The 26,498-nt window shown below is 40.6% G+C and overlaps 1 protein-coding gene across 1 annotated transcript in view; it reads right to left on the reverse strand.

Annotated features, from left to right (window-relative positions):
* spon1a (spondin 1a) overlaps nt 1-26,498 on the reverse strand; it is a 105,803-nt gene that overhangs the window by 13,581 nt on the left and 65,724 nt on the right. Inside the window, exons 7-9 of the mRNA XM_033631114.2 lie at nt 15,640-15,704; nt 6,958-7,159; nt 49-189 (exon numbers count right to left, since the gene is read on the reverse strand). Of these exons, the coding sequence (XP_033487005.1) occupies nt 49-189; nt 6,958-7,159; nt 15,640-15,704 (408 nt within the window). The remainder of the gene's footprint in view (nt 1-48; nt 190-6,957; nt 7,160-15,639; nt 15,705-26,498) is intronic.

The following is a 26,498-nucleotide window of genomic DNA, read 5'->3' on the forward strand; positions in this document are numbered from 1 at the left end:
TATCCTACAAAGGCTACAAAGAATCCACATTATGGAAAACAGTCAGACCTTTCTGGCGATGCGTTCCACAACCACCCTGGCCACAGGCGTGATGGCGCCCCCTTCAGGATCATAGAAAGGGCTCTGTGGATGATCCAGACTGGTCAGAGGACGGATCTTGTCCTGGGGCTCTATGGGCTTGTTGGGAGACTAAAAGAAGCACACAGAAAGACAAAAAATAAAAAACTCAAAGCCATGGATCTTTGGGATTTCCAAAATAACACACTGTCAGGATTTGTTTGAAAAATACATTACAACGAGCACAAAGTCACTCAAAGTTACACAAAGCGCAAGTCACACAAAGGACAAGTCACAAAGTCGGTGAGCAGCTGCGGAGGAGCGCTGTAGTTTATATTGTAGATGCTCTTATTAGTCAACAGTAAAGGTCTGCCAGCATGGGGTTGATAGAAGCACCACTGCCAGAGGCTGTCTGGAGGCAGAAGACCAGCTCATCCTTCACCCCCCACTGAGGCCAAATGGAGAAAAAAAAAAACTCAGGCAAAGAGCCGTTCTGTTTGTGTTTGTGAGCGAGAGGGAGATAGGAGAAGGGTAATGAGTGGCCACTAATTAAAAGATACAGTAAAAGTAATAGCACAGAGAATGGCTCTCATTATTCTGTTACAGGCCTGTGCCTTTAACAGTTTTGTAACAGAGCCAAAGTCCCACCCTACTTCCAGAATAGCGTCCGTTCCACTATCCTCCTCTGCTGCACAATGTATTTTTAGATAGAGGGTTTCTTTCATTGATCTTTCTGGAAAGCTTAAACATGATACGTGTGTGTTCTGCCATTATCCTCAACTAAATGGAAAGTGCGGTTTGGGCAAGTTGTTATTTAAAGACAGGGCAATATTTGTTCTGTTGGCATTTAATATCTACATCTTTGAGATTTCAGCTGTGTAAACTCCTGGGAGTCTTTTCATTTTATTGAAAGTCATGTATTTGGAAATAAAGGGCATGAGTATGTACCTGAGATTAAGAGTACTGTGTACTGGGTGTTACAGGCAACTATAACTGGATTAATTTGATCCTGAAGACAACTTAGACACATGTTGATTCTCAGACAGGACCTGGAGTTATAAGAAGCGTGTTTTTGATTTGAACGAGATATGAGAGGCCGTTTACACGTACACGGTGATTTTGATAAACGGAGACATCTTCCTTCGTTTGTGCCCTTCGTTTACACGCAAACGGAGATTTCTCCTCTGAAAACGAGTCTTTCTAAAAACTCCGGCCAGAGTGGAGATTTTGGAAAACTCCGGTTGCGCGTTTGCATGTAAACTGAGATAAACGCAGATAAATGGAGTTATAGGCAGCCCACGTCACATTATGCGCCGGAACTTGCGCCTGTGTAAAAAGTGCGACCTATGTTGCTATGGTGACAATGGATACATGGAAGGCTTGAGCTTCTCGTTACACTGCCACCTACAGGTTTGGCATGCTCTTGTGTATATATACACGGGTAAGTGTAAACAAAGATCTTTTTGAAAACGGAGACGGTGAAATGTCCGTTTATGAAAATAGCCGGTGACGTGTAAACGGCCTCTGAATCCCAGAAGAAGAGCGATGTCAAGGCCACGGCCGCATTCCTGTCTCTTCCTTGTGTTTTCCAGTGCTCCCCACTCCTCATGTCTTCCATGCCCCCAGTTTATCTGTGTATGTGTCCCTTTGTCTGTTCCTGTCCTGTCATCCACATGGACCCAGTCTACCTTAACACCTGCCAGCAATCGGCTCATCACCTCCCTCTGCTTTCACATCTGCCAATGATCAGCTCATTATCTGGGCTGTAAATCAACCCCGGCTCTTCACCCACTTGTTGGCAGGCTGTAGGCTCTGCTACCCGTCACTGTTGCTACGCTTCAACCCACTTCCCCTGCATTTATCCTGGTTTCTTGTTGTTGCATGTTTATCCTTGCCTAATTCTGTCTCCTGTTCCCTGCAGTTCTGTCTGCTCTGGCTCTGGACCCGTCTCCTGCTGCTCTTCCCTGGACCCCCACTCTAAACAGCTTCCAGCCCCAGTCACTACCCCAGTTTCCCAGTTACCTGCCCAAGATTCCCCACGCCTGCATTTTCTTTTCCCCACCTTCCATGTAAAATAAATACAATGGGCCTTATGTATGAATTGTGCATATGCACAGATTTGATTTTAAATTGTACATGTGAGACTTGGAACCTTTGTGGCATTCATGAATACCTGCGTACTTCCCCCTTGTTCTGAGGTAAGATGAAAATTTTAGAGTGCCCTAGACCACACGTAAGCCAATACACACAGAAGCCAATACACACAGAAGCCAATACACACAGAAGCCAACTTGAGTTTTGTGCTGTGATATATTAATAAAGATGATGAAAAAGCAATTTTAGTAAGTAAACTTCAGATCAATATTCCTGCAGACACACACACACACACACACACACACACACACACACTAAGAGGTGGCCTTAGTTTGGAATGTGATGCTACCCGTCAAGTCTCAGTGGCTGATTGGTTTGTGACTTGCACACGGCACTTAGCTGTGCTGCCCTTATGTGTTCACCGGGGCATTTCCCTATGCTAATTGCAAAGTGCCTGGCAGATGCATCGAATTTAAGATCAAATACAATTCATTAACGTACTCTGTGGATTTGGCTTGGACTTGGCTTAGCGCAAGATTCATAGATTCCACGCAAGTTTCTTCTTTTTCTTTTGCCTTCATTCAACAGGACAGTTTAAGTGTGAAAGGGGGAGAGTGTGAAAGGAAGACTTGCAGCTACAGGCTAGATTCAAACCTGCGGCCACTGCAGCAAGGACGCTGCCTTTGTTCGTGGGACACCTGCTCATCCAACTGAGCTCTTGGGTGATCGATTCCATGTAAGTTTTTTATTGTCCTCTCATTGCTGAGTGCAAGAGCAAATATAAGAGAAAAATGAAAAAACATTCATGCACAAGGTCCACTGTTTCTACTTCATCCCTGTCTCCTCGCCTTTCAGTATCCTGTGTTTGGAAAGACGGTCCTTTCGTAAAACTAGGCCATCTATCCAGTAGAAGGACACAGACACTTTTGAATCTGGTGTTTTATGATCAGAGAAAACAGAGAAAAACGATTGTGGCATTCTCTTTAGCTCAAGAACAACTATCAAACTGCACAGCACCACACCGGACCAATAAACGCTTGCACTGGTGGGTGATGTAATGCAAACGTTGCCCGTTTGACACAATGGCAGCCAGCTGTTAACAAACAAACTTGTATGGCAGTTAAATGGTGACCTAAAACATGTTTCTGAAAACATTTGATGTGAGAAATAGGCAGGGACAGAATCTTGGTTTATATTTGATCAGCGCTGCCTAGTTTGATCATTTGATCTCATTTCTACAATACACAAAACAGTATGGCGCCCACTTCCTGTTCTCACAAACTCTCGCTTTTACAGCTAAACAGGTCACTAAAATATGTTTCTGAAACATTCTAGGTGAGAAACAGGTGGTACAGCACCATAATGTTAGTTTATCTTCGATCAGTCTAGTTATACCGTTCCATTGGACTTTGGTTGGAGTTAGAGACAGAGAGAGGGGGTGGGTCTGTCTGTTGATCCACTTCTATACTCTTTGTGTCCCACGGTGCCGGCATGGGTGGTGGGCAATATGAAAATGCAGAAGTACAGCCTGTAGTTTGAGCAACAGCCCAAGATGTGTTTTGTGTCATAAGCAGAGGTTCACTGGGAGGGGAGCAGGGAGCATCTTAGACTCACAAGTCAGTCTTTAGACGCATTGCTTAACTAAAGACTGATGACTTTCTCCCTGATTTTGTGTTTAGATGGGCGGATACAATTTCAGAGTTTAAAAAAACTCCCTACGTTGCAGAACCAATAGTAAATCTGCAGGGCGGTCCTTCGGTGGCTCGCTGAACTCGTGCTTGTAAACATAGTCCCACTAGAAACACATGTAGCGGTACAAAATGGCTCAGCCGCGCTCGCAGAAAACACCGTCAAAGTTAGTGGATGTTTGTCGCATTTGCGGCGACACATTCTCACCAACTAAAAGAAACAAACATAATCTTTTACAAGGCCATGACTCATCCATCCGGCCGGACTATAGAGGCAATCGCCTTGTTGTTTACAAATACTTCCGGGTAGAAAACCAGCAGAGCTTTTAGCTATATATATATATATATATATATATATATATATATATATATATATGTATGTATATCACATTTTTCACATCACTGTATCACCGTTTAGACTAATCCGATGTTTGTGAAGTCTATAAACACAATGATTGAACAAACATTACTATTACTTAGCCGTTAGCGGTGTCTGTAATAGGTAATAACTCATTAAATGGTCCGTGAAAAAAATATTTTTTCCAGCGGATATCTTAGTTACAACATGATTGAGCTAGCAAAGCAGTTTTGTGTTGCTATGTGTGGTATTTATTCAGTTTTGGGAAATCACGATGTCTAGAAAGCATCAGTGGCTGCAGCTGACAGGGACAGCTAACACTAGCAGCAAGGCTAACATCAGGACGTCATCTGTTAAAAGCCTCCCGTTGTCGGATACGACATGAAACTACTCCAGTTAGCTCAATAATGTTGTAACTAAGACATCCGCTGGAAAAAATATTTTCTTCACGGATGAGCACATGTTTGATAAAACGGAGTTTAATCTCTCGGCATCCATTTTCAAGCTCTCTGTGTGTTTGTTTCCTTGCAGACGAGAAAAGGGGGAGCGCACGTTTCCGAGAAGGCGTGTCCTTTTCAAAAATGCAAGAGGCGTTGCTTTGTTGCTGGCCGTTTTCGCTGGTGTGTTAAACACACTTTAGAAAGTAGTGTCCCCAGACTATCAGAAGGTGGAGATCTCTGATTGTCTGGTGGCGAGACTAGGAGCATCTTGGCAGATAAAGGGAAGTTTACCATAATTAATTCACACATACTATCCTTATTTTTATGATACAAAGCTGGTTGAAAATCAGCAAAGTATCCCTTTAAGTACACCATAACCATACCATTTTTGATGCTAACTGCAGTAATCTGATGTTGAGGTTTTAAAGTACCATAATTGCCTTTATCACAGCCTAACACTGAGTGTCTTTGCCTTATGTCTTTTCCCTGCAGGGGAAAAACTCCTGCTTCATAAAATTCAAATTTTCATTTGCATTTTCAGCTTACAAATGATTTTACAGATGTTTTCCTCTGACATGTTTTTGTTGTTGTTAAGGATTACGGAGTTGGCAAGCTGAAATGGTATACCAAGAAAAAAAAACTGTGTAAACAAACTTTTTGAGAGTTCCTTTTAGTCTCTTAACAGAAGACACACTCTGTCTAGTCAATAGTATTCAGAGTCAAAAAGAAAACAGACTGAAAATTCCTGAATATGCCTGACTTGCCCTTACAGTAAAGTTCGATTTAGTCAGTGTGAGCCATGAAGTGTGTGAGTGAGAGAGAGACAGAGAAGGGGAAGAGGAAGAGTGAAGTTATTCTTCAGGCTGGCCAAAACAAGCAAGAGAACACAGTTCAGTGGGTTCATCTACGAGCTCCGAGAGATCAGCCAAAGGTTTCACACATGTCGTCACAGAGTTTGGTCAAACATGCGCACGCACAGCCTATTCTGTTGGCGCTGACTGGAGACAGTGAGCACACAGCAGACAGCACCTCAGGGTGAAGGCGGGAGGGGGAGACATTCAAGGCTGTTAAAGGAGAATTGGTTGGGTGATGACACTTGTGATGATGACAATTGTCGCAGACTGGCAGTATGTGAGGAGGTGAGAGGGGGAATGATTGTGAATATGAGCAGACAGGCAGATGAAGAGGTTGGCGTGATGACAAGGTCAAAATGCGAGTGTGAAGGGAAGACTCAGCTGGTGACGAGAGTGAGGAGGAAGGTTATCCAGGGGGTAAAAGGTGGAGAGAACAGCGGTTTGCAGAAGGCTGTGATTGCTGTGGGATTGTGGGGTTGTAACCTGAGTTGAAACACGCATTTAGAGGGACACTACTGTTTTTATTGCACAAAGATGATAGAGAGCTACTTCCCCCCTTGTCTTTGAGTTAAAATAACGGTCATTGGTGATTTTTAAAATGTAATATATTTAAAAAAAAAAAAAAGTAATGTGTCAAATTTACTTGTCAATTAAAATTTGTACTAAGGCACTTTCAATGACTCTAACAGCTGAGCTACATGCGGCACAGATGCGACATGTCACGTAGGCAGAGCAGAGCAAGGTCTTTGCAGGGTGTGGTTGCTGCCAGCTTCACTGTTCATGCACTGAGTTTTACCAAGTGATAATGCAGTTGGTTATGGAGGGTTTGGAAGTGTAGGCAACATTTACTGGTACTGAATAAATTACCTTAATCGTTCTAACTACAGGATGCACTGATTTCAGTGATTTATTTTAATGTGAACTGTAATACCACACACAGGAGGTTGCTCTGCATCATCTCTGGCACAATGAGGTATTTATTTTTATCATTTTTAATTAGACTGAACTCATTTTTACCCTGTTTTGTTTAGGTTTTACCTGTTGGAAAGCCACAGAGCTGCATGCAGGGAAAAATAAATAGACTAATTGATGGTGAGCAACATGGTGCCACGTGGGTGAGCACGCAGGGTGGTCAGCGTGGTCAGTGTAGCAGCTTCGGCTTATTATAATGGACACGCTCTGCTGCTGGCATGCTGAGGCAGATGTATCGCGACGTGATCATGTCCCATGTGTTTCGGCCATAAAGCTACAGTTTAAAATATAACTATTACCAGTTAACTAATGCTCCACTCAAGGAGTCATGTAACATCACAAAGTTACAGCAGATCAGTCACTGTACATAACACAAGCACGTGCAACAGAAGGAGGAAGCATTCTTAATTTTTTTTTTCTGAGGTGACACAACATTTTAATAACCTAAAGTTTTTGGTAATTAATATTAAAATGGAACAATGTTTTTTACTGACCTCATATGTCACCCCACTGTCAGTGCCTGCGTCCCAGGGAATCAGGTCCTGCACCACCCTCTGTACCCAGCCACACTCCTTGGTACACAAGTCCTCAGCAGACAGACCCACATTCCAGTCCGGACTGGGCCCCAACATGGTCAGGAAGGACATGAGGTGGCGGCTCCGGTCCACTGAGAATTCAGCTGAGGGGGCAGCCCGCCTGAGGTGGAGAACAAGAATGAGGTCTGTGTGATTTAAAGCAGTTTGTAAATGTGAGTAAGGGATGGAGATGTCAGCTGCATCCCAACTAGCCCACGAAGATGAGTCCTTCAGAAGACCTGCGGCGAGGCTGTACCTGCTCCACCTTACATGAGATGTCCGGCCTGAACAGAAGCATGATGCATTGAGGTCAAGTCAAGTCAAGTCAAACTTTATTTATAAAGCACATTTAAAAACAATCTCAGTTGACCAAAGGTGCTCCTTGTCAACTTGAAAAGTCATAGATGTCACATGACTCATAGAGAAAGAAAACCATTCGCACTCACATTCGCACCTATGGCCAAGTTAGAGTCACCAATTAACCTGCATGTCTTTGGACTGTGGGAGGAAGCCGGAGTACATGAAGAAAACAACAGGGGGCGAACATGCAAGCTCCACACAGAGGGGTTCCCCCACCCCGGCATTCAATGCCCCCACCCGAGTTCGAACCTGGAGCTCTCTTGCCATGAGGCGACAATTTTTTCAAAAAGTAGTAAAAGTAAACCTTCTTATGCATGTGTTGTGTGTTCTTTACACTAAGATGTTTTTCCTAAAAATACGATTTTCAAAAATTGCAATATATCACCTTACAAAACTGCAATGTATTGAATCTTTACCCCTGTATTGTGATACACATCATATGACCAGATTTATGCCAATACACAGCCCTACACTGTACCAGGTTAACAGGAATGAGGAGCAAAGACAGGATGCCACGATGCTAGTCCCTGAATAGGAGACTGGAGGGAATTGAATGTAAAACTCATCCCGTGGGGAGGTTTACACAGTATAATTGATCCACCAATCTGGTACACACAAGGGATATCCAGATCCAGGTTTTTGGCCCTGAGGCTGTTCATACTGTATATGTGCTGATACCGAAGCCATTTTGCTACAACCTGAAAATGAGATAAGGCAGAACTAATTTCAATTTCATCCCAGAAAAAAACCCCATTTTGCCCAAGATACTCAGTATGCATAGTATATATACATATACACAGCAGCAGACAACATGCAAAGCTGACTGAATCTGGATTTAATTACAAATGTAGCCTATACTGAGTTTGGCGATTGGCACACCTTATTTTTCATGAGCAACTTGGTCCTGCAGGTCCTGGTTCAAGACTATTAAGTTTATGATCTTAAATTCCTGAAATGGTATGAATGAAGGTTTAAATGGAAGAACGCAACTTCCTGAAACACTCTAGTTTCCAATGGAGATTATTGTATCTGTGTATTTCAGGGTGTTAGAAGTCAGATTGCAAGCTCACATGGAAGTGGGAACCGTGACTCCTTTAGGGAGAGAAAGGAAAGGTACTTACACTGCCTAAAAAATTATAGCAACTGACAAATATTTAGTTGACATATTCTAGACTCACATTGCCAGACCACATCTATCTTCACTCCACATTTGTTCTGTTCCAGCACAGGAAACACACACATACACACACAGAGACGCCTCTGGCCATCTGTGTTGACCAATGATTGACAGCTAAACTAATTAAGAATTTTCCCAGCCAATACAAGATTAATTAGGAGTGGAAAGAGTCTTGTTGTAACATAGACAATTTGCCAGTGATCCCTTTCACCTGTCAACATGCCCATATAAATCCATTTGACTTCAGCCAACTCAGTCCTGCCCTTGCGCGCTCTACTAATGATGGCCTCTGAGGATGTGAAATAGCCCTTATCCCCTGGGAACATGCAGCTTTACTCAACTCTCCCAGGCCTCTGCTCAGTGAGTATACTGCAAGTCTGAGGTTTATCTCAGACAGCTACTTGGGCCCTACAAAAAGGTAAAGTGCAACCGACAGAAAAGGAGAGACGGAGCAAGCCTGGAGACAAATGATGAGGGGATTAATCTCCATAGATAACCACAGTGAAATGCTTTTGTTATTCCAAGATGTTTTTGTTTATAAATGCACGCTGGGTTTTTTGAGAGGTGTTAAAATGAATGCTAGTAGGTGAATATTTAATGGATATTCGAAAAGTTGATTGACTGCATCTTAGTGCTGCACTGCTAGCTAACAATACAAGGGTAACGTTAGCAGATTCTTTTACCAGTTTGTAGTCAATAATTTAACTGAGTGTGGCATTTATAAAGAGCACAATGGACAACAAGTAAACATTTAATCATTCCATTTAACTGTTTTGTTGAAAGCTGGGACATTTTAGACAACCTTAATTTTATTTGTCACATGTTTTTAGTATGCAAAACTACTTGGCTGCACAGTAGCTAGTAGAACAGAGGCTCACTACACCACTGTGCCACAGTACACACACACATAAACCACTGCTATCTACCCAGAACAACTAGTTCTGAGAGTGACAGAAATAAAGAAGCCAGCTCATTAATGGCTATATTCTTCAAAAGCTCCTTATTTCACACCGTTGACAACCATTTTTCTTAGCTGTGAATGTGACCCACAGAACACCAAAGCAGTCCGCTGGTTATTAGAAAGACACCTGACGAGAGAGAGCGGGAGCAGGGAGACGACAGGGAGCAAGCTGAGTGTCATGGAGGTATTAAAGCTGTCATGGATGTAACCATTTTAATCCAGTATAAGGTGTACAGTGTGATTTGGTAGATACTTGGAGGATGCAGTGCAGCAAAGACAGTCAGAGGTAGAGTTTTTTACAGTTACTTGAGAGCTGTAAGGTCTGTAAGAAACGACGCTGCTTGTGTGGTGTTTCTGCATCAGAATCTGGTGTTCACTTGTGTGTGACAGTCCTAGCACAATTGGACACATTCGTACTCAAACTGAGTAAGCAATACTTTAATTTAAAAAAAGAGGCACCTCACTGATATGCAGTGTGTCTGAAGTGGGGACAGTCTGTTTCAGTTTCAGTAACCTGATCTCATACTGAGGCTACAGCAGCTGGACTGGCATTATTAGTGCAAACCTGCTATCTCAGTGCCTGCCCACTGATACACTCTGAAGTCTTTGTCTGTGTAGGTAGTCAGTGACATAACTAACATTTAAATGTCAAGTTCTAAATAAAATTTCCATCCCTACTTTCAGCATATGTAACTCCATGATACAATTTCATAAAGGAAATGAATAGACTTCAGCCTCTGCGTCATCTTCTAAGATACTGAGCAGTGTAGAAAGCCATCATATCACACCATGCTTTTTGTCCAAATGGTTACAGCACAAGGGGAGCTGAGGCAGGGTGATTGCACTGGCCTGACTTGGAAGGATGCTCCAATTAGCCCAAATTATAAGTGAAAATTATTTGTAAAGTCATTTGTGATATATAATATATTACATTTTCAGATTTGGTTTATGTTGCTTTTTATTTTCACTGTGCAAAGCCACTTCCTACTCTGAGGACTAAGTATTGTCACAAAATATCAAAATCCTTATAATATTATTTCCTGTCAAGCTAATAGTTGATGTCTCATTACAGAGCAATAGTTCTACTATTGTTATGGAGGTGTGCACGTCGGCCCCTCTGCCAGCCGCTACTGTAGCACCCTACTGTAACACTAATGTACTGTAACAGCCTTATCTGTGTGAGCCTGCAGAGACGTTTGCGTGCATCTTTGGAGAAGCATAATTCCAGCATCACTTGTGACATTTATTGGTCGCCTGACCTATTTTGTAATCACTGACTTTTAAGAATACAGACTGAGTCATTTGCATGGGCTGACTAAGATCAGAAGGAAAATATTACTCAATAAAGAAAATAGCATCAGCTTTTGAATTTGGGGAAAAAAACTAAGTGAATGGCCATTTCCATCAGTCATTTCTGTATACACTAGCTGCAAATTGTGTGGCAGTGAGAGGACTATCAGGTCAGGAACAAAAATTTGACCTAGGAACACAGTCTTACTCCCAACTTGTCAAATACCAACCCTTGGTCAGTGGCCCTACACGTCAAACTATGATGCTCTAAATACCCCCCAGAGTCAGTTTTGGGCGCTCAGGGACAGTGTGTCAATTTACACTTTTTACATGCATTATGACTCTTCATGATAAACTTCTGTTTCCCAGGAAACATACAGTTTCCGCTCATTAAATGCATAGTCTCTCTTCAAAATAAACTTAGGATGTAGGTAAGACACTTTCTTCTGAGGTTTACTCCCTTAGGTTCAGGCAACAAAACCACGTGGTTAGGTTGGTTTAGCTTAACCCTTTGAAACCTGGAGTGAAATCACTTTCTTTGTGCTGCTTTCAGACGCTTTTCACAAGTATTTAAACCTCTGAACCCTGAACAAACTGGTGTGATTTCTTTCAAAAACATGGTAAAAAAAAAAAAAAAAAAAAAAAAGGGATTGAGCAACTTGGTGGGAAAGGCCCCACAAATTGCAACAAAAAAAGAAAAAAAAAATAGATCTAGAAATTTTTTTAAAAAATTATTAACATTTTAAAATTATGTTACGGAACTATTATGGTTTTTTGTTTGTTTGGGTGTTTTTTAGTGCTAATTTTCTTGTTTTTTAATTTTATTTATTTATTTGCTGATTTTCTTGTTTTTAAATTTGCGTTTTGTTTTGTTTTTTTTTTTTGCTAATTTTCTTGTTTTTAATCATTTTTCACTTTTTTACGAATTTCTTGCTAATTTTTTGGGTCATTTCTTCTTTCATTGCTCATTGCCTTCTTCCCATGTTTTACAAAGAACTTAAGTCAAATTGCACAAGTGCACGTCACTATCTTAATGTAATATTACCAGCATTGTGTGCTACACATGCTAGCAAACTACACTGTTATTAAAATAATTCAGTTGACTTTTAGTTTCACACAAAACACTGACAACGGTCTCCCAGTTAAAAGTCCAGATACCCTGTGACACCAACCCTGAATGGACTTTCTCGCTCTTTATACGAAGACAGTCCCTTGGAGTTTAAAAAAAAAATGCTGCCGTCTGGTACATCTCATACTGTCGCTAAAGGGTGCCTTGGTGTGTCAGTATCTGACGCCAAGAGCCACTGACCAAGGATTGGTAATTGACAAGCTGGGAGTGAGACTGGGTTGGATGTAAAGAACATCTGTCGGACCTATAGGCACTGTGGGACAGGCTCGCTTAGCAACAAAATGGCCTTTTTTTCTAGTAATATGCAGCATGGTGTCAATGCAGTTGCAGTTTTAAAGGACTTCGCGGACCACCACAGTTTGTACAGCCCCATAACGGTGAAATATGAAATAGTCTTTGAAATTTAGACCACCATGCTTGGAACCTCACCTGTGTTTTCTTCTGTTGTATTGTACAGTATCTTCTTTTGTTTAATTACTGGCATAAAACAGCGTCTCTATTCTATTGGGGTTTACTTATTCATTGAAAGCACAGTGACCCTGAAACGTATGGACAGGTAGTTAAGTCATCTCTTTCTTCCTACAAGGATCTGTCGAGTACACCTTATTTTCTGGAAGAGAATTTCTTACTGTACTCAGGTTCTTTTTTCCTATTATGTATTGGGTCTCAGGAGAGCCACTGCTGTAGACATACTGCTGTAATATGTGTGATAATGGCTGTCACTTCTTCAGCCTCGTTCCTTTCTCATCTCCCACCTCTATTCTCCTTCTACATCTCTGCTGCTTTGCCCTTTGTTCCAGCGACCATTTTGCTTTTTATAGCCAAATGAAATTGAAAGCTTGGTTTATGTGGATGTACTAACCTAAAAAAGACGCACCACTAATGTAATTAAACCCTGGTCTTCTTAGAAGCTTTATTTAATCACTTTCTCTTTCTGTAAGGTTGTTGTTTTCCTTTCTCATTCTCGGTTTCTTTCTTCTCCTGTGTCTCATCTTCAAATTTCTCAAAGCAAGGAATGTTGGAAGTCTTAATCGACAACCACCATTTAAAAGAAACAAAAAATCATCAGCTTAAAAATTGGTTGGGGATGAGAAGATCACTAACTCTAAATGAGGGTAAGCTTTGTTTTAAATGACAAAGAAATTCCCACTTCATGCACCCACACTGTACACGTACACCCAAAATAACACAAACATGCATATTTGCTGAAACTGTAACACACAAGCACACACATCTAACTATGAAACATGCCATAAATATGCATCAATGCACTTTTCATGCCGCTCGTATGTAAAGCTAATGAACTCTTTAAAGACTCATTTAAGTTTTAACAAGGTACATCTTTGAACCGGCTGAGTAAAACAGACTTTTTTAAGCCTATTTCCATAATGAGGAACATTAGCTATCAATACAAAATGTCCTTCCTTTGTCTTGCTCCAAACTAACGTGATTTATCTGACACACGCCTGCATGTGCTGTACACAATCACTGTGTGAAACAATTAATTGGTTGCCTGTACAGCACAGCGTAGGCTAATTAGTGGATATCACTGTTTCTATTCCTGTGTTCCACCCTTTGGAGACTAAACTCGTGGCCCTTGCTAACGCCCTGTGGTTGAGGAAACAACGCTGCACAGGCCTTTACCACTGAAGTTCTTCAGAGCCAGCTGAGCCAACAAGCTTCTTGTTTTTCTCATGCATAAGAGATTAAATAGCTCCTGTGAATTTAGGAGTAAATGAGCATGTACACTGTAAGTGTGGTGTGGATGGCAGTTCCAGGGCACCTTTGAGTTGATATTTCACTGATCAGCAAGCACGGGTCCAATTTTGGATACTAAGTTCATACTGTAGGCTCCGAAACCTTTAAAAGGGAAACTTTGTTGATTTTCAACCAGCTTTGTGTGATTGCAGCAGTCAGTTTGTGCAGATGAACAGTGTTTGCTTCTCCCCTGTGCTGCAAGCGCCCGCAGCACTTCACCACACACCTGCTAACATAATTCCGCTAGGTGACGGACCTCCGCTGGTGAATGAGTGGGAAGTTCTGGGGGCTTGCATCACAAGGGGAAGCTTAACATTGTTCTGCACACATAGCCTACACTGCGACGACACAGAGCTGATTGTAAACCTGCAAAGTTTCCTTTTAAGCCCTAAAACCTTAGGACCTATATGTAAATTAATTTAATTTTATGTATTTAAGAGACTCAAAGTGTTTGAGAATGTTGTGGCCCATCAGCATGAAGTGTGGATGCTTTATATAAATGCTATTTTGCTGTTGTTATTATTAAGTGTTCCCTTAAATTTTTTGTGTTGATTTCTTAAGTTGCACTCTGTATGTAGTAAACTTCAACAATCCATCACGGTGGACATATCTACTAGGGAGTATGCTGAACATCTTCCATTTTAATGACTGCATCTGGCAGAGAAGTGACGGATTTACTCCGACCTTAAATTCTAAACACGTCAAACACCACTGTCAAATTAAAAAAGTGGCAATGCTTACATACCATGGACCCATTACAGACGCTATGGAGTTGCACAAGAATGATTACAGCATCTTACAAATCCACAGCAGGGGTGAGACCAGTACTAGATGAACATTAGTCGCAAAGCCGACTATTAAAGCAGAGTGGTTGTAATCCCAGACTCCACCTGTGACAGGTCTGCTGTAAATCAACACTCCTTTCCCTACAAACAATTTGAGGTAATCCTGTGTCTACATATGCATTACATCAGACATGTATAAGAGCAACGTAACGCCTTTGACTTAAAAGACAAAACCACAAAAACAGACCATGACTTTTTACTTGTCTTTAAAGTTCCATACCGCATCAGTCCTGATGCATCCACTTACCTCCGAGATACTAAAGACTAGAGGTGTTGGTTAGAGAATAACTCATGAAGTGGAAAGTGAATCCAACTGTATTTTGTACTGCCCAATCTATGATGGTTTAAGAGGGAGTTTGCTGGCTTTGTCTCAGTATTCATCCAGATTTCTACAGCACTTCATGGTAAATGTTTTTGGCAGTGATTTATGGATTTTTTGGTAGACAGTGGAGGTCTGAAGGTTCAATTGTCTTTTTTGTTGTAATATTAGCAGTAATATTGTTTTAAAATGTATATAGAGCGCTCTGATCTGGCTCATTTAAATTCATGGTGTCTTGCACTGCAAGCCTAAGTGGGTTTAGAATAGTTTTATGCATGATACAAGTGTTAAAACTTAATTCATTCATGCATTAATTCAGTCATAACGCAATATATACTATTCATCAGTCACGGGAACTCACTGTCTGTGAAGACAAGGCTAGATGTTTAATTTTCTATAGTGGGGTGATTAGGTCTCTGGTTTCTATGGTCTTGAATATCATGGACAGCATTTTGATAGACAGAAAACCCTCATGATAGCTTTAATAAGATTAATGAGAACGGACGAGGGCCTTGGAATCTGTGATGAAATCCTGTGACAGACCTCCAGCCAGTTTTATGTATCCACAAGTTGACTGTAGACTGTAATTTAAATTTAAATTAATGGGAAACCACTGGGTGTGTGGAAACTTTGTATAATAGTGAAAAGTAATGCAGATGATTTGCAATTTTTATTACATTTTTGATTAAACTCGCAAAACCAGCAGCACAGTCCGCAGCAAATGTGTGGTGAACATTATGGTAATCAGGATATATTACTTACACATTAAGTGGTTGCCAGGCTGGCCACTGTGCTTTCATTTTGATGACTGTCAGGACCTCATCACCCTGCAGAAGAGAGACAGACAAAAAGACACAAAAACTCAATCTCAGTCCCCCCGAAGTAATCGACATTTCACGCTTGAACCATCACGCTTCACAGGTGAATGATTAAAAGGGATCAATGGAAGACTTCTGCCATTTCCACACTTTAATCTATAAAGTCATTATGGTCAGTGGGTAAAGATGGTCTGTGTGGCCAAAAGATTCCACTTTTTAGATTGGGCTTTGCTTGAGTTCATCTGCCTCAACATGCTTTTGAGAGGTGAGCGGTGGTTGGCACATCCTTAATACAAAACGTGCATACAAGGATCACCTCTTGTCAATAAAGGTCTGATGTAATTGGCATCTAGTGGTGAGGTTGGAGATCGTTACCAACTAAAACTCCCATTTGCCAAGCATGTGGGAGAAGTTCAGTGGCAACAAAAAACACAAATGGCCCAAAACAGACCCAGTGTTTGCTTTGTCCATTCTGGGCTATTGTAGAATAGAGTGTGACTCGGACCGCATTTTCCTAAACGAACCCGATCCAAGTCTGAGACGGTTATAGTCAAGCCTGGCCCGACCCTGACAGACTTCCTCGAGCCTGATGCAGTTTGTTACCTGACAAAGTTATTGTTATCATGGTGATCACACAGGGACATTGTGAAAATGACCATCAAAAGGCTGCTGTTATACACAGTCAAACACGCTGCAGCCTGTGTTGCGTTCAGGCTTTGTTAGGTGAATAACAAATTCCAGCACTTGAATAGGCCATAGCACAACACAGCAGTATGTGGGCCGAAAGATAACAATGGCGATCTGAACCGGTCAGTGGCGAAAAAAAGTACTTTTAATGTGCAAACTTAAACGGGACGCATTTGCCCCTGTTACCGTTTTAGCTCGTTTCGCAGCTCCCGGCTGCATCCCTCAATACTGAACCAATTTTAGAACGAGTTGTACCTATGAATCATACACACACATACACATGGGGAAATAGGGCCCAGGTTGAAAAATACCAAAGTTGTCCTTTAACTAACAGAAGCATTTGGTGTCATGTCATCTGGTAGCTTTAATAGAAGATATTTCAAACATGTCTGACGCTTGATGTTCTGTATGCTCTTGTGCTTCTTTAAAAGTAAATGTGACTAAATAATATCTCGGTCAATGTCGGTGGTCACGAAGATGATAGTTAAGAGTTGAAGTGTTGCCCCCTTTCAAAGAGCTTTTCTTTTTGGATGTTTTATAGACAGCGTGACCATCTCTGATTTAGTTTCCTTCCGCACTCTTTTGAAAACTAAAATATGACCCCACTTCAAACTTAGTCCTTTTAAAAGGCTGAAAGAATTTTCCGGAGTGCTGTCACAGCCTACGGCCATGCTTTAATTGACGAACAACAAACCCACCTTGCATGCTGCACCTGGGTGCCTGCATCTGGCAGACTGTTGCTAAGCTTGGTTGATGCTGAAGAGTGTTTACCTTGAGTTTTTCAAAGACAGTTTTGTTGATAATAAAAATTGAAAATGGTTACACTAACCTTCAGGAATTTTACTTTTTAAGGTTTATCATGAAATCGGTGTGCGTCTCATCCTTAATAGTAAATGGGGTTATGCATACAATAACTGAAGTGAAGACTGCCAGGGACACCAGCAAAAGCAAAGTCCACAAAAGGGAGCACAATATCATGAAATCCAATAAAATGACACGACAGCGACTGAACACGGACATTATGAGCTTGACAAGTACAGTATTTACTGCTGAGCTATCGTGTTATTGTTTTTAACCTCTGTTGGATACATTTTATGTTTTGGCATTGCAATAAAACAATAAAGTACTCTTTCTTTTGAGCACCTTTTGTGTTAACAGCGGAACATCAGACTGTATTTGCCCTCAGGTACAGAGATATGTATGCTCAGGGCAGACACATGAGAAGCAGAAAATCTGTCATGTTGAAAATGAATTTTGCCGATGAGAGGATCGATCAAACTTGCAACCATCTAGTCAAACGCCCAAAGAGGGGATCCACAAATGTTCCTTTGACACAATGCCAAACAGATGAAAAGAGTTTACTTTTCATGCAAATTAAAGGAGTCTAAGGATGTTTACAATGTGCTGAGTTGTTGAATGGATGTCAGTAACCCTACTTCCTGTGGTCAGAGAATAATGTTTGTTCCAGTAACCAAAATGACAGCCCCCCCCCCCATCTCCTGCTCCGTGTTATTGAATTACATTGCAGCAAATCTGACAGGCTGATAATAAGCACAGCACACTAATCCTATTTCAGATTCAGGGATGTTACTGATGGGCTGTGCCTGTGCTGAGGATTCACATATCATGTACTCAGGCTTTTTGCATGTTTCCACCCCAACACTGTTGCATTCTCAGGGAAGCTTTATACTTTCGAGTAAACATTTCAGTCAGCATTAAATCAAACTTAAAGTGAACAGCATTTGACAAGTGCAAAAATAAAAGAAGTCACAGTGCCACTTTCTGTTCAGGTTCTCAAGTGAATTCAAAGTTGGTTCTTCTACATAAGGAACCATGCTTATCTGTCTTGAATATACACACAAGCTGTGACAGTAATGAAGCTTCTCAAGGTACTGCAGATAAATATTTAGAAAGAATAAACTGTGTTTGAATCAGACCATCTCTGTCTTAAATGTGATCCAGGACAGAGGTTTTTACCAACCAACAGCCCTGACTAAACATGAAAAGAAAAGGAGCTTGGAAATACACGTCTAATGAAGAACAGAGCTTGTAAATCTTTCTGTAAGACCTTTAGAGAAACACATATCTCACAACCTGCAGCGTCCGAGACGCTGGGAAGGATCACTATTATAGTGAGCGAGCTAAAAAAAAAAAACACCCTCACCGACAATTTAGTCTTTTGGCAGCCATTTGCAGAACAAATTGAACTGTCAAGATGCGACTCGTAACTGCTGAAAAGGACACATTTCATGTTCTGCAACCTGCAACCCCAAAAACAACACAACAGTTTTCTTCATCTCTGTCTCTCTCTACTTTGCTCTTGAACATCCCAAAATAACCACACCTGAATGGCAGCATAAACAACAGGCTTTTGAATCACCCAAGCCTCCTAAAATCATGGAAATTTAGCATTCTGCTTCTGCTTTGAAGGTGAAAAAAGGTGAGAAAAATGCATTTCTACACTATGAAGTGATTATAAAATATCAAAGAGGAGACTAGTGTGTGGATTTGCGGAGTGGTGCAACTCTGAACCTCACTGATAAGATAATTTTTTGTTACTTCTTAGGAGAGTGTGGATGCGGCTCCTTCCCCAAAGTGTTAGTAAGTCATGCTGGTGAGGGCACCTCTTTTAACGGGGATCAGAGGAGCTGATGTGATTGGATGTAATTGATGCCAGCTTTTAACCATTCAAGAAATATCAGTGGGCACACTGTGTGCCCCTGGACATAAAAACACCACAAGACCACTGCATAATATGACAGAAAAACTAGTTAGCAACATGTATGAAAGTAAAACGCCAACTTTTCTTGGCTTTTTAAAGTAGAGCTTCATGTTTCAGGCTATGATGCTCATCAGTAGCCTCTAATCAGTTATCAAATACACACATTAGCCTCGAGACCTTTCACACAAAAAACATTTTATTTGCAATTACTGTTGCGCATGTATTACATATGTATATCAATGTATTAATAATATAAACTGTGTGGAGGGTAAAAGCAGCACTTTCACTCCAGCATTAATAAAAATCCAAACAAGAAAGCACATTTTTCCTCGACCTTTGACACCAGACAATAAAACCTCTCCACTATCTCTTACATGAAAGCTGCACATCCACTGGCCACTGAATGGAATCACCAATCCCTTCTTTCCAGCATCGGAAGATTATGAGGGCTGGAGATTCAGTTTGAACCCTTTTCCACAAAATTAGCTCTGGTTTTTGAACTGATGCCTCCCAGGATTCTTGAAACTTTGGTGTAGGGATGCGCGATAATATCAGCTCATCATCGGTATTTACTAATATTGGCTTAAAAATTAAATATCAGACTCAGCCAACATGCTGATAATACTGGCACATCATCAGTATCGGCCAATATCAGCTTGAAAATGAACTATTAGAATCAGCCAACATGCTTTTCCTTATTTTGCACAATGAATGAATATTACATACACTGAAAAGCATTCTATTTCATGTCTCCATCTGCTGGTGGGCCATCACAAAAAGAGTATGCACGCATAACATGATGTTAATTCCACTACTGAAGAGACCTGATGATCACTAAACTTAGGCGGGGAAAAAGTGGATATATCAATATAGGTATCGATTATTGGTTAGATGAATTGTTATAGATCGGCATGTTGGATATCAGCAAAAATTCAGTATTGTGCATCCCAACTTTTGTGCCATCTAGCAAAGTAGCCTACATTTCCAACAGTTTTGAGAGGAACCATTGTAATCAAGGAGTAACAAGATAGCATTGGTTTCCTCTATCAGCGAGCTTTTGTTCTGTTGTTACAGATATTTATTTTTCTTCAAAAAACATGAATTGACCAACTATAATTGAGAGAACTGCATGTTCTTTTTCCTCACAATTTCTCAATTGATTTCTCTATTGTTGCCTTCTCCATCCTCTCTTTCCAACCTGTAGAATATGACCCACTGTTTTCGTCACAGTTCACAATTCAGGTCAAGGAAAACCTGCTATTTTTTGGTCCCAGCTGGGAACCAACTTTTTGTACTTTGAACCAATATATTTTTGGTCAAAATAGTCTGAAAGGTTCAAAATTAGGTGTGTGAACTGGAACAGGACCCATTCCATGTTTGTGGAAAAGGGGTATTAGACTCCTGGCTTAAGCGTCTCCACTGGTGACACAGTTGCAAAGTTCATGGCTAAAGAGCCAAGGACACTGAACACTCAAATCAAACTGAACCTTTTCAATTACTTCAGCAAAAACTTACTAAGTTACCCATTTTCTCTGCACTAAACTGTCTCATCCCAGAGGTAAGCCACCATGAAACTCTGAAAAGCATTTAGACTAAACAAAACTAAGTGTGTATTTACACACACTAACACACACAGCTGCAAGAACCTCCCCACATGTCCACCAGACATGCAGTAATCCCTGTGTCACAGACATGGATTGCTGACTTTCAAATAGATAACAGAGACATCGTTTATAGCTTTCCATTTCAAGTAATTGTCGTATTAAGTAACATGAATGTGACCTTTTTTAGTTCATAACCAGGACAATTACATCAACAGATTGATAAACGTATTGAAACGGTCTCATAATATTCATATTCCCCAACACACCATGAGCTTAACTTTTTCCTACATATATATATATAAAGCAGGCTGCAGAGTAGAGTCTCACTGTTAGCTCTCACTCCCTTCAGCCATAATTGAGTCTTCAGTCAAATGTAGAAAGTCTCTGTAGGATCAATATAGAGGATGTGATCCAATATTTCCCATCATTACTTACTAATTACCAGAAACCCATCACTTAGTAACTCCCTCGACATTTTGATGGAATGGATAAGTTTCATAATTAATTGCAGACTTGTCAGTTCACTGTCCGCAAGCAACGCTGTAGCCAGAGGCTCATCTGCCCCTCGGGAGAGTACCATTCATTTTTTTATTTCCTTATAAAGTAACTGACATCATCAGTGACCTTCTCCTTTTGGTGAAGATGTATTTGCAGCATTGAAATGTATTATGATTAATGCTTAAATGTAATAGTGTGCTGACTTAACTTTGACATTACATCTTAGAGGTGCACAGTTATAATCACACAGACATCAATATATCTTGTGGTACACTGGGTTCAGATTCACTAAGTTTGTGTGGCAAGGGCAATTTGCATGTAGAATTTACTTCTTTTTTTTTTTTTTTGCGCTTACCTTGCTTGAGCTTAGCGCTACGATTTTTCATCTTAGTCAGTAAAAGATTTATGCAAATCAAGAACATTACACAAGCAAGTAACCTCCATCACCAAAAGTACAGCTTGCGAACTTCAGCTAGAATATTAATCTACCAAGTCAGGGACCCTTACACCCTAATGGACTGCTTTTGACACTGATATGAATTGCCCTCCGTGTAATACAAGTCCTCAGGTATTCCTTTATCTTTCTTGGCATTGTTCTGGCAGAGACTATCTATGAAGTTTGTTGTGTTGTATCCTCCATACTTAAAGAAATATACTATTATCATACTTATATTCAAATTCACATGACAGAATAAAATGGAGACAACTGACAACAATGGTTTTTGTATTTCCATTTTACATGTATAATTCTTATTTATTACCACAAATTTATTCCATTGTTTACAATTGTTTACAGGACTAATCGTGCAGCCCTCCTTAAAAGCTGCAGGCACTTAACATCTGCACAGAGATACAGTGTGTTGATAGGATGTTGCTCAGTCGATGATTCCTAATGGCTCTGGTGCCCCCTGACCTTTCATCTTACAACATCTCTGGGTCAGAGCTCCACCTTGATCACTGATATGGTGACAGAGGTTCTATGAGTAGATCCTGATTTAAATAGCTTTTCAAAACTATCAAAAAATGTCATGAACATCTTTTTTTTAGTTTGCTATTGTTTACACTATACTTCATTCACTACTATTGGAAGTCTCGTGCTCATAGAGTGTATATAATAATGGAGGTAGCCACTGTGACATCACCCGTTGCTTTGAGGACTCCAGCTGTAACGCCTCGATTTCGACACGTCGTCTCATTTTTGGGGCCAGAAGTGACCATATTTGGATGAGAGGATGGAACTGTGGAGGAGCGAGGGGTGGATCTGACTCGTAACTGTAGCGATCCTTGCAGACAGCCTGTCACTCAACAGTTCCTGCCCTTAAATATTCATAAAATTAAGCCTTGGAAACGGGTGAGTTTTATGAAAATGCATCCCCTCATACAATTGGCATGAATGTATTACATAGCTATAAAGACCAAAGCTGGACATTTTAACATGGTAGTCTACAGGAGATTTACTCACTCTTGGAGCCAGCCTCAAGTGGCCATTCGAGGAACTGCAGTTTTTTGCACCCTGGCACTGGCTTCACTTTTCAGCCATGGAGGTAGCTGCTTGGTTGTGCTTCTAGTCTATAAAGGGCTGTGTGTATTTTTTCGAATAAATTTTAAATATTATAAAATTATCAAAGTTAACACTATTTGGTTTTCAGATAACCAGCAACAATGGTATATGGATAAAGCAATAATAATCTAATCATAATGGTAAACATATGCATGGTCAAAATATGGCACAAAAAGACTTTTCACCCTTCATTAAAACATGGTTATAGCATTGTCATTTTGTCATTTCTGCAAATGTTTGCTAAAATCTGACCTTCACTCCCCTATGTTGCAGTTTGACTTGCATGAAGGTTTCAATTTTTCAATTTCTAATCTTTCACAAGTGCATTACTAATGTTTGCTTTTTTCTCTCCTGTATGCGACTGTAAACCTCTCTTCTTATGGACTCAAGGGAGAAAGCAGCAATATTTCGATGTGTCCTTTCATTAGAGATAAATATCAAAACACGCTGCCATAAATAAACTCACTTTTACCGCTTCACATAACTTTGCCGTTGGGTTTAATGACTGGTAGCACAGAGATTTATTGGCTTAATGACAAAATTTGCAACAGATCATTACCTTGGCACAGAATCCCAAGACTCTGAATGCATTTCTCAATTAACAAGTATGACTGCACTCGCATCAGTTACACCATTAGTATGCCAGAGGTAAAAAAGAAGAAGAAAGTTGCTGCCTGTTTCTAAAGAGTGACAAAGGGCGTCCAAGAATGACGTATACAACAGACATATTACAGAAATGTAGGAGCAGGTGTCTGAGTATGTGCAGAACGGATCAGAAGTGGAACAATTTGACAAGCTGTCACCTGCTTACATGTACTTTCACAACTTTAGACAAGCACTTAAACTTATTGTAACAGATTGAGTTAAAGGTCCAGTGTTTAGGATTTAGGGGGATATACTGGCAGAGTTGTTGTTTTCATCACCTTGGAATGAGCCGTTTATATCTAGGAAGTGGTTCCTTGTCCTCGGAGTGTGCCATTATCATCTCTCAACTGTCATATTGCATGACAGGATGGGCTCAAGCATCACCATCTACAATAAGACACCTTACATCTTTATACAATCAGGCACTGACAGTAATGGACAAAAAGCCTGTCCAGTGGCACCACTGTCGCATATCAGAGTGATACAATCTTTTCAGCTTTGTCAGCTTCATTAACTTTTGTTTCCTAAATTAATTTTCAAATGTATCATTAGTTCCAGAGCCTCTTTCCAGATTTATTCAAACACAAGACGGTAATAGAGTAACAAGGAGCAGCATGTATGGCAACTGTCAAAAATCAGCTTTTTCTATAGAGGGCTGTCAACTCTGGAACACATTACAAAGTGAAATCAAACTGATTACAGATTTAAATCCTTCACAACAAAGGTCAAGTGCCTGCTAAAAGATAACCAGAGCTGTACCCACTCTGAGCTAAATGTGCTCTTTAAAGGGACACTGTGTAACATTTTCAGTTGTTTATTGCCAAAAATTGATGTCTGCATTCATAAATATGTCACCATTGGTGTACTATTACCTCCACCAATAATCCGACTTATTCTTGTAAAAGGAGAATTTCGGATTTGTTTGTACATTATGCGGGCAAGTCATCTGAGAGGTTCCATAACGTTTTGCCATCTTGAGAATACATCTGCCAGCAAGGGACATACAGCACCTCCTTCAGCATTTTCGTTGAGAACCAGGCCAGCCCTGCGTGACTGAGGAGCCGAAGGAAAGGAGCAAGTGGTGCTTCACTACTACCCTAGCACTACTGCATCAGAACAAAGTCCCACTCTTTGAGCATAATGCAGGATCATGCATATGCAACATCACGGGAGACGCAATTCTCGTTGCCAAGAAAACACAAATGGGAATCAAAAAGGCAACATGACCAGCAAATTCAAAAAACGAGGACCAACATCGGGGTAGCCTTTCCCAGGTGGAGAGAGCTGTTAAAGGAGAAAGGTAATGCAATCACAGGCCAGCGCCGCTAGCCGCTAACAGCTGTTAGTGGCACAGTGATGCGAGGAGAGGGATGAGGTGTGCGAGGTTGAGCCACTTGTCAGTTGTCATAAGACAAGACGTGATTGGTTTGTTTCGATTTACACCTGCCCCAACAGTCCTACATTGTAAACACAGCCAGCATGGTGGTGGTGGTGGTGGTGGGGGAGGGTTGTCAATTTGCGTTGCATGTGTCTGTGTAGGAGCCTGAATGAATATTCCATAAAGTATTGGATGACATGGTTTCATCAACGGTATCATAGGTTTTTGGTACACAGCAGCTACTGTAGTTGCAATACGCATTTGAAACAGTGAGGTGCTAGAGTGCGCTATACGTTTGAATGCAGTACATGATTTCAATGTTAGATGGGAGAAATTCCTACACACTGTGGCTTTAACTTTTAAGAGGTATGAGTGTGAGTGTTTCGGTGTATTGTGGTGCATGTACTTTAGTATGTGTATTGTGGTATGTCTATTGTAGCAGATGTATTGTGGGATATGTTGCAATGTTTGTATTGTGGTAGGCTATAGGTACTGTAGTGTGTATTGTAGTGTGTGGATACTCTGTATTCAAACTATGTTTAATTGCATCGTTCCTATCAAATTTAAAAAGATATAAAAAAAAAAAAAAATAAATAAATGCACCGCTATGTTTAGGGTTATTCGTGTTTTTGCCACGGCCACCACAGATAGCGGTTGCTCCATGATGAGCCAAACAGCTTTGGAAAAACACTTAACAGTAACATGAAACTGCTTTATTCAGTGTTTTTATTGGTTTAAATCACCACATCCATTTGTTTTGAGAGGAAGAGACCTCTGGGGATAATTCGGTACCTGTTAAAAACCCTCTGAACATCTGGAACTTAAGTTAGCAGTGAAAAAAAGGTGAGCACACAGTAACAGGTGTTGGGCTAGCAGACCGTCTACGATGAGCCGAGCTGCGTAGGAGAAACACTGATCTGTAACATGATTTGCAGATAATTTTGCTCCCCATAAAAACCTCCTGAACAAAGAACAGTGAAGGAATCTTAACCAGGAGTTCACACTTGGCACGTGGGAGGAGTTTCAGCTGGTTACAATCTGCAGTCCTCACTGCTAGATGCCTCTGAATCCTACACACTGCTCTTTTAACAGTCATCTTCTGTATCATTTATAAATCCATTTGCACCCACTAACAACAGATAGGCACTTACAGGTGGACGTTACATGACAGCCACTATATGTACAGGTATTGTAGTCACTCAATAAAAAAGTGTCATGCCTTTGCAACACAAAGCACAATCTGCTTCAAAGCACAAACCTTCCTGGCTGCAAAAGTTAACTTTATATATATATATATATATATATATATATATATATATATATGTATATGTAGTAGAAGAAATCTTATTTTCCTGCCCAGTGCACCTGTTATACTGTAGTTTCTCATGCTGCTACAAGAACATGACTGCAAGAGGTGCAGTTGCACACAACTACATGTCTTGTCTCCTCTTCATTTCAGAATCACAAAGGATGGTGAGGTGCACTACAGTAAATCCCTGGAGCCATGTCCCTGCCTGCAAATGCAACATGACTGTCTCTGTAAACAATGAGATTTGGAAAAACATGTTTTGAAGTGTTTTATTTTTAGCGGTTTTCTTAATACTGTATTTCTGCTTAATGAATCTGTTTGCTGAAATGTTTTTTTGCACGTTAGGGCCACCATACATTTCCATTTTCAGAAGAGTAACTGAAGGATCTTTTGATGAGC

This window comes from Epinephelus lanceolatus, chromosome 2 (assembly GCF_041903045.1).
Source record: "Epinephelus lanceolatus isolate andai-2023 chromosome 2, ASM4190304v1, whole genome shotgun sequence".
Classification (NCBI taxonomy): Eukaryota; Metazoa; Chordata; class Actinopteri; order Perciformes; family Serranidae; genus Epinephelus; species Epinephelus lanceolatus.